Below are 9,297 nucleotides of genomic sequence, written 5' to 3' on the forward strand. Positions count from 1 at the left end.
TAAATACTTGTACATATTTCTTTTTGCTATCGGATTTTTGAATTCTCGGTGCTACTCATCTAAAATAATTAAACTGTACTTCAATATATGTCACAAAAAAATAAATATATATTTGAAATATTAAAACATATATTTATATATATACATATATTATATATATATCTTTTATATATTTATCAAATAAAAACAAAGATTTTATTAAATACTGCCTTCCTCAGTGGCTTTGTTCATAGCTCAGCTGTTTTTTGTTTACATTTTATAAATAAAACATATGACACATATTTTCAAAATTGATCATTTCCCTTGTGGAAAATTTATTTATTCACATATTATTTATTTTTTATAAATGAGCTTATTTATATGAACACACTTTGTATGGTAAGGTATATCATCCTTATTAGTGGCTATAATGAACAAAACCGCCTAAATGACACTATGTGAATGTGCTATAAAATTTCAGTTCACAACCCTGTTTTACTCCTAAATAAATTTGCTTAAAAGCAAACTTAAAAAGAAAGTGTTAGAAGTTGCTAACGCGACTACGAAATATTATACAGTTTTCAAATGCTTAGTAAAAAACTTATAATTAAATCAATGAAATTTTAAGAATGCTCAATAGTGAAAAATGTTAAATCTGAATAAATAGGTAACAAAATTATTTCAGTTCGTGTCACTTTTTTACATAAAATTTTTATTTGTGCAATATGTGAATTAAAAAGAGATAGAAAGCGATTTTTGTTGCAAAAGCTAGAAGCAGAACGAAGCTGCCAGGTACAATATAATCCAATAACAAAAGGTTTGCATTAAATGCTGATCAATTTTGAGCATATAACAAAGACAGATGTTTTTTTCATTCACTTCTCATATTGTTGTACGGATTTTTTTGCAAAATATCAGAATTTCGTTATTATTTTTGTCGTTCTAGAGTTATTTATTGAAATTTCTCAACTAAAAAAAAGACTTTTGCAGATGTGTGTATATATGTATGGTAATACCTTTCTGGTTCCTACCTTATTCCACATTCTTGAGTATTGTGGTTTTGATTTCAGTTTTCGTACTGTTGGGGAAAGTGATTTTGGTTTGTCCCAAGTCCTTTACTCAAGTTTTTTGCATAAAATGCGTACAAATAATTGTAAGAGAAATGAAATTTGTTATGTTAATTAAGAAATTGCTAGGAATCTTTGAATGAGATTTTGTAAATATTTAAACTGCTTATCAAATCGGGTTCTCTATAACTTTGTATCTGTTTTGTTTCATGCGTCGTGCATTTTGTGTAGTAAATAAAAAAAAATTGTGTTAATTTAGAAATAACAAATGAAACCATTTAAATGTTAACAATTTTATGATTGATTTAATCATTTCAGTGCAGTAGTTATTCCGATTTTATAGTTAAAAGTGAGTTGACACATAAATAAATTTAGACGGCGAGTTCAGTGTTCTAAACACCGAATCTCAACGAGCCAACCGTCTCTAAATTAATTTAGTGAACTCAAAATATTGGCTTCAATTCGCAATAAAATAAATCGTGAAGCAGAACATTTATGAAAAATAGCCTTGGATTGTGCTACCGAGTCTAACTGCCCACACAAGAACCCACTTTATTTTGTCACGAAATGGCATGTTTAAACACTTTAAAGTTAGAAATAAAAACTCTGGAAAAAATATTTACTAAAAGTCATGAGCGCTTCCAAATTCTTAACTCGAGTGTGGACGAACTGACCTGTCGGTTTATTGGGAGAAATGGAAAACGATATGACATTCACGCAAATATAACGGTAAGTAAAATCAAATACTAATCAAGTTTCAATACTTATTTTCATATGATAAATGAACAATTAAAAACCATAAATGCTTATTTAAATTTGGGATTGATAATGAAATTGGACTAAGAAGCATTCAAATTTATAAATCTATAGATAGATTCAGATACATCTGAAAATTGCTTGTTGAGATTCGGAATGTAAAAATATCTTCGATTTTTATTAGATATGTAGTGCAGTACCTATATTCACTAAGGAAATAAATAACAACTCTACTAGGTTCAATAAACGGGAATATTTTTATTATTTAATATGAGGGATAATCAATATGTATTGTTTTGAAATTCTAAGTTTGAAATATTCCTAAACAATTATTATAGGGTCAATAATCGATACTTGGGGTTCATATATAAATGTTTCTGATGATACTTGTTATGCATACATAAAATATTTTGATGGTCGGTTTAAGTAATATCTGCATATTCTAATTATTTGGCTACAACGACTGTCTCTTCCACAAAATCTTTAAAAGCTGTATCAACATCGTGAAACTCAACCTTTAATAAAAATTTGAAGCTTTGTGCATTACAAAGAAATTGGCTATTTTCCGAATACATATAAAATTCGTGACATTTTAGACAGAAACTTGATTTGTTGACGTCGGATTTGCAAAACTTTAAATTGTAGAGATAAAGATTATTGAGAACTTATAACAAATTATAAAAAGTTAATATTTTGAATTAAGAGGCTAATTGCTTCAAGGTGAAACGCATGGAGAGTTGTAACTAACTGGATAAGTTTTGTATATAGAAGTTCTACTGTACATAGAATACAGTTGCCGCGGAGACTTATTTAATCATACAAACGTGTTTGATCATCTTATGCCCAAGGGACTATTAAATTCAAGTCACTGACGACTTTCTCTGTAGTCCAATTGTTAGAAATGCAGAAGCCAGCGTCCATAGTTGGATAGTGGATTGGAGATCCGTGGGAATACTGTGGAATACACGCTCCCTAAGTACAATTAAATATCAAAACATCATATTAATGGTAAACATAATCTCAATGTTTCTTAAATAAAAGCTGTAATAAAAAATACAGTAAAATTGCTTCTGAAGTAAATAATTTCAAATAAGAGTCTTTACAACTGATTGCTAGATGTGCAAATTTTACGATTGGATGGGTACAATTGGACCACATGTTTCAGTGGGCTAAAATTGCGGATATCTCTACAATGTCGTTTATGTTTGTTTTTATTTTATGTTTTCTTTGGCTTCACTTTTTTAATGAAGCGATAATGTCGAAAAATCTGGTACTATTGCATAAAATAATGATATGAAAACAAAGGAAACAAATGTTGAATTAATTCTACAGTTATTTGATAATCCTAACAAGATATCAAGAAATAATCGGGCAAAGCACGTACTTCAATATCCTGATTTAAAAGTATTGTACTTTATGACAATCGTTCTGCGAGTAGAGACCAAGCAATACGAAAAACACCAAAAATAATGTTTATGAAGTCACATCTTCACAAGTGGAAATTGCGGCTGGTTGAACTAGTGTTCAGCGTTAAAATATTTGAGTTGAAAAAATGGCTAAACCATATACCATTTATTTTAATTACACCTTCGAACCAAGAAGGTTTAGATTAATTCATTTTTTTGTTTCAAAGAAAATGGTTTTTGTACAATTCGGTGTTATCATATTTCTTAACCAATATATTTAAAATAACTTTCTTGAATTAAGTGCTTTATTTTACGACGGTTCATATCAACTTCGTTTGGGTTGCTTGGAAAGTAAATAAGTTCTTTTTTAGTGAAAACAAATACCGGTTTTCTTATAGTTATATCAAAATTGTATGAGTTTCACATTATTTTGGTGAAACAGGTCAACTTATCTATTGATCTCTTAAACGATTAATACAATATAGCCTATTTTGTAGTTAAACAATGATATTGCTCGGCGTGATCAGTACGTTCTTTCAACAAATTTTATCAAGAGTGGTGATTCACTAATAATACACAATTAATAATTTTTTTTATTAGTGAAAAAGTAAAAATGCCGAAAAAGCTACTCTTTTTGTATTCCTATTTGAAAAACCATTAAACAATAGCTTTTCCGCAAAATAAAAACTTTTAGCTAGTAAGTAAACCGTTTTATATTATATTATATATTTTATATGCATTTTCAGTTTTAAAATGGGTACAAAAAAAAACTTTCAAGTCCTCTATTAAAAATAACAAACTTACTTTTCGAAAATTCTAATATCTCATATATGTTTAATCCACTCTAATTAAGTGAAAGTATTCTGATCTTATTAATCGAATTTATTGTGTTATTAATATAGGAAACGTATCCATCTTCACCGCCTGTCTGGTTTGCTGAAAGTGAAGAAACTAGCGTAACAAACGCCGTACAAATTCTTAGCAATACAAATGGACGTGATAATCATGTAATAAATCAGGTAAATACTGAAATTACTGTTATAATAAATATAATAATTACAAATAAAAAATATCTTTAATAAATAAAATTTTAAGGTTGGCATTTTATTACGTGAACTATGCCGCCTGCACAATGTTCCACTGCCACCAGATATGGACAACCTTACAATACCTTTTCAATTACCTCCTCCAAATGCGCCATCAATTGCCCATCATTCTCCGGCACCAATTGATGATATAGAATCAGATCAAGAAGATGTAGAGGATCCGATTTGTGAAAGTGAACAAGAAAGTGAAGGCGATGAAGATATACAACTAGAAATGGATGATGGTCGCAACACAAATAAGGTAGTAATTTATATATAATTTTATTAGAATTTTTGTTTATTTATAAATTATAATTTTTTAGAAAGATGAAATGGAGGTCGAACACCTAGCCACATTAGAAAGACTGCGCCAAAGTCAACGACAAGATTATTTAAAGGTTGAAATGAAAATACCACACAATGGATAAAATACAAATTAACATTTCTTTCAGGGTTCAGTTTCTGGATCCGTACAGGCAACAGATCGTTTAATGAAAGAACTTCGTGATATATACCGTTCGGATTCGTTTAAAAGTAACATGTACTCAATAGAGCTCGTAAATGATTCTATTTATGAATGGAACATACGTCTAAAATCAGTTGATCCTGATAGTCCGCTCCACAACGATTTAATAATGCTCAAGGAAAAAGAAGGAAAGGATAGCATATTATTAAATATAATGTTTAAAGAAACCTATCCATTTGAGCCTCCATTTGTTCGCGTTGTTCATCCTATTATATCAGGTTCGTATAAATAAGCAGTTAATATATTGTTTCGACAATTTACAATAACTTTGTACTGCTGATTTAGGTGGCTATGTTCTACTTGGTGGTGCTATATGCATGGAATTACTAACAAAACAAGGTTGGAGTTCTGCTTATACGGTAGAAGCCGTAATAATGCAAATTGCGGCTACTTTAGTTAAAGGAAAAGCAAGAATTCAGTTTGGACCTACAAAGGTTTATTTTTCGTTTTAATTAATTTTTTTTTATAACGTATTTTTTTTGTCTAACTTAGGCATTATCGCAAGGGCAGTATAGCTTAGCGCGTGCTCAACAAAGTTTTAAATCGCTTGTTCAAATACATGAAAAAAATGGTAAGAATTTAAGTCTTCAAAAATAAATTTTAATTAAAATCAATAAATTGAAAAACAACATTTTTTTCAGGTTGGTTTACGCCACCAAAAGAGGATGGTTAAAGCATAAAAAAATTACTATCTTCGTACGTTTTATGTAAAAGTATTTATCTTATTTAAATTTTCTTAAGTAATTAATAATTTAGCACGTCTGCATACAGAAATAAAACATTTAATAAGATTCATCAAAATAAAATCAGTCCTTAAATTTCTTCAGGAAACCGTGTTTAATAAATTTTAATGTCATCACCTTTTACTTCTTATTTTCTATATTTTAATAGGATTGTTTGTATATAATAATAATTGATTTTATTTCGATACATTTGTATAATTAAACAAAATCCTAAACTATATATATTAAAAATGCAATAATTATTTATGTCACACCTATGTTTTATATACATTCAATAAATATTGTTTGAATACTTGAATATTATATTAAATTTGAACCTCATTTAACTGTGAAAAAAATATAAAAAAGTATTTATTATGTTTTCCTAAATTTATATAAAATTGCAAACTAAAAAATAAAGAACTTACTCTGCGTTTTCTTTAACATTTAAAATTAAATAAAAAATTCAATTTTAGACAGTATACTGATAATTTGTTTGTTTTTAAGAATGCACATTTCATTTTGATCTGTTCAAATTCTTCAAAAAAATTATCGAAATATTTTACTTTTAGAATTCCTAAATAAAATTATAATTTTTATTTATATCCATATATACATAAGGTTAACTTAAATGATAATTGTAAGAATATGCAGTTTTAAAAATATTATATTGCCAAATTAATAATAAACAAAATTTATATAAGTTTTTGATTTCATAAAAATAAAATATTAATTTTGAAAACCGTAATTTTTATTAATTTAAAAGTATAACCAAGTAATAAAGGTGAGGGTGGTTACCATAACCACAGGTTTACTCTTTTTCAAAATAAGTTAATTGGGATAAAAATAAAATTAAATCTAGCATAAAAATTTAAATATAAATCCACTGTTTATATTTATAATAGTAGAGTTTATAATTGTTCTAATATGTTTTGATGCAGGAATCTGAAATACAACTGATAAAATGTATTGGTTCTGAACTCGAAATTCATTTAAAAGTTCGTAATTTAACTTAAGTATATGTATAGATGATTAATATCCCGATTGCATTATGTTCTATGGTTTGTATATTGATGCCATTGAATAATGTGTATTTATTTAGCATGTAAAATATATTTCATCACTCATTCAAATTGTATAAAAAAACCTTGTATTTTCTTTGGTCAGTAGTGACCTATATATTATATAATCAACAAAAATTTAAATGTGAATAAATATTATTCGATATTTATTTTATTACAATATATCAAAATATAAAACATATATACGCATTACATTCATATAACAGTATGTGTATAATTTTAAGTTAATAAACTGAAAGAAAATTACGTTATTTTTTATTTTTACTTTTTGCAATAAAAATGGTTTCCGAATGCCACCTGTGTATAAGCAATATACTTATTATTACTACTTAATTTGAGTTAATCCACAAATTACTTAAAGAAGAAATTTCTAACATTGTCTACATATACATACTTAAAAGAGTGCAAACATATAACCATTTGTAAATTATAGTGAATATGTTAGAGATGTTGTGAGTACTATGTCAAACATTTAAAATAGAAGCTTCCTTCGCTTTTACTGATTGTAATATACTCAATTTCGAGTCTGTCACAAAATGAATGTTTTCACTACTTTTTTCAACACTGGATGCTAATACAAGCATTTCAAGTGCTCCTTGAAATTCTAGCATTTCATAGGTCAAATCAACTTCCGCTTGAACTATATTAGCTAAATGATTGAATTGCTTACAAAGATCATCAGTGAACCCGTGGTAAGATTCAGCGTAAGCATCTAAGAGAATATTGCTGACATCAATAAGCACACGGCTAAAACGATGTTCCCCAATATATCGACATAAAAAGCGTAGAATTTTATACAACGACGAATGTGTTCGTCCTGCTAATGCCCTTTCCAGTCCTTTACGATGTATGAGCTCTTGCATAATACTCACCGTAACTTCAGGAGTTTTATTTACAATACTTTTTTTTAACACTGCATCTAAGCAATTTCCGTACTCATATTTACGTAAAAAATTATCATAGCTAAGCAATACTGGTCGAGTGTATTGTGCAATTTCGTGGTCTCCTTTTTTGCTGTTCATTTTTTGTTTATGGCTTCTAACAGTAGAATGTATATTTTCAGACGTCGGTGTGTCCATATTCTGTATTGAAACCATTCCATCAACCATTCCTGTGACAATAGATTGATCATTAGGTGCAACTCCTAAACTAAGCACAGCATTGGGAAAATCTATTGTATGTACTGTTTCATATGTTCCTACATCATAAATTTTGACGTGTTTGTCTAAACCACCAGATAGTACGCGTTTACCATTAGATCCTAAACGCAAACATGTCACTGTTTTGTGATGCTGAGAAAGTACAGAAAGAAGTCGTCCGCCTGTAATTATATTTAAATGATTTAAATATTAAAATCATATTTGAAATTTAAAACCTGATAGTGCATCCCAGACCCGAACTTCAGTGCTTCCAGCGCTTATAAATATGCTCCCAGTTGGAATAAATAACAATGATTCAACTGGACTGCCGTGGTCAACTTCGAGAGAAATGTATTTCGAACGTGCATCATACATTTTTACTTTACCATCGTAACCACCTGATATGAAAATATCAGGCGACATAGGGTTTACCGCTCCAGCACGTACATAATCTTCGTGTTCTGTAAATGTATGAATAAGCTTTTCAGCTCCGATATCCCATTGTCGTACTGTTTTATCATCAGAACAACTGATAATATTTAGCAAATCCGATGTAAAATTAACTCGATGTACTGGAGCTGTATGGGCTTTAAACAAACGCAGTACATTTTTACTAGATGGGTCAAAAAGTTTCACATGACCTTCCTGATCACCAGCTGCTAGTAACCGACCATCCTGTCGAAAAGTTCCGCCGTAAGCGTTCTCTTGAAAACGCGATAAATTTCTTACTACTAATTTAGTAAACGGATTGTAAATTTGAACTCGAACTGAACAAGTTACAGCAAAAAAATGTGGCTCATTAGGTCGAAAGTCGATATAATCAATAGCACCAAACTCCTTTACCAATGTTGGTACCTAAAACTAACAAACTTAATTTGGATAATTTAAACCTTAAATATGCCATTATTTACCCCCAATCGTTTCCAATATAAAGAGTCTGGAGTGTCAACATTACTTGTTCTGTCATATTTCTTTGTAAATAACGGCTTAAAATTACTCATTTCTATTTAATTTAAAAAATAAATACACGGTAAATAGATAATAAAATGTTATGATTTCGAAATGGCACGTGTAACCACCAGCTGTATTTTGACATTTCTAAATTTACATACATAGAATACACACAGAAGTTGGAGACTCTGTCCATTTGCGTCGATGCTTAATTGTTCTGAATAACTCTGTGATCAGACGCACCCTAATTTCGCAAAAATCTTATACTATGTTCAGACAACCAAATTTCCTTAATATCGTAAAAATTCATTTAAGTTAATTTCGAAAGTGTTCAAACCGTCCCAAATTAAGGAAACCATATATTTTATGTTTACAAATCGAATGCTATATATTATATGCTCCACCATTCGTAACTGGGAAATTTTAAAAGTTGATTATTATAACTATAAAAGATGGCATTCAGTAGATTTATGAGTTTTAGTGGATTTCAGGTATGTGAATTATTATTTTTCACTAGATTTCAAAAAAAATCCAGTTACAGTTTTGTCTCTGTGTTCAAATTGAAAAATTTGCACTTCTATTTT

General features: G+C 28.9%; 2 protein-coding genes across 5 annotated transcripts; one reads left to right on the plus strand and one right to left on the minus strand.

Moving 5' to 3' along the window:
• Positions 1 to 507: 507 nt before the first annotated feature.
• On the plus strand, positions 508 to 5,496 carry LOC119665613 (ubiquitin-conjugating enzyme E2 Q2). 4 transcript variants are annotated; one of them, XM_038074841.1, is made up of 9 exons: positions 508 to 646; positions 1,365 to 1,775; positions 4,111 to 4,227; positions 4,304 to 4,555; positions 4,617 to 4,691; positions 4,746 to 5,037; positions 5,105 to 5,253; positions 5,312 to 5,390; positions 5,461 to 5,496. In XM_038074841.1, exons 2-9 carry the CDS (start codon positions 1,614 to 1,616, stop codon positions 5,490 to 5,492), a joined length of 1,158 nt encoding a protein of 385 aa, XP_037930769.1. In that variant the 5' UTR covers positions 508 to 646; positions 1,365 to 1,613; the 3' UTR covers positions 5,493 to 5,496. The 4 variants fall into 4 exon arrangements, with proteins under 4 accessions (XP_037930769.1, XP_037930767.1, XP_037930766.1 ...); XM_038074839.1 differs by lacking the exon at positions 508 to 646 and adding an exon at positions 660 to 796; XM_038074838.1 differs by lacking the exon at positions 508 to 646 and adding an exon at positions 660 to 771.
• A 1,318-nt stretch (positions 5,497 to 6,814) lies between these two features.
• LOC119665614 (U3 small nucleolar RNA-associated protein 15 homolog) lies at positions 6,815 to 8,887 on the minus strand. The gene is made up of 3 exons (XM_038074843.1): positions 8,674 to 8,887; positions 7,999 to 8,617; positions 6,815 to 7,944 (listed from the first exon to the last, which is right to left on the minus strand). The coding sequence occupies exons 1-3, from the start codon at positions 8,761 to 8,763 to the stop codon at positions 7,088 to 7,090; spliced, it is 1,566 nt and encodes a 521-aa protein (XP_037930771.1). The 5' UTR covers positions 8,764 to 8,887; the 3' UTR covers positions 6,815 to 7,087.
• Positions 8,888 to 9,297: the final 410 nt, after the last annotated feature.

Source organism: Teleopsis dalmanni, chromosome 1 (genome assembly GCF_002237135.1).
Source record: "Teleopsis dalmanni isolate 2A chromosome 1, ASM223713v2, whole genome shotgun sequence".
In the NCBI taxonomy this organism is placed as follows: Eukaryota; Metazoa; Arthropoda; class Insecta; order Diptera; family Diopsidae; genus Teleopsis; species Teleopsis dalmanni.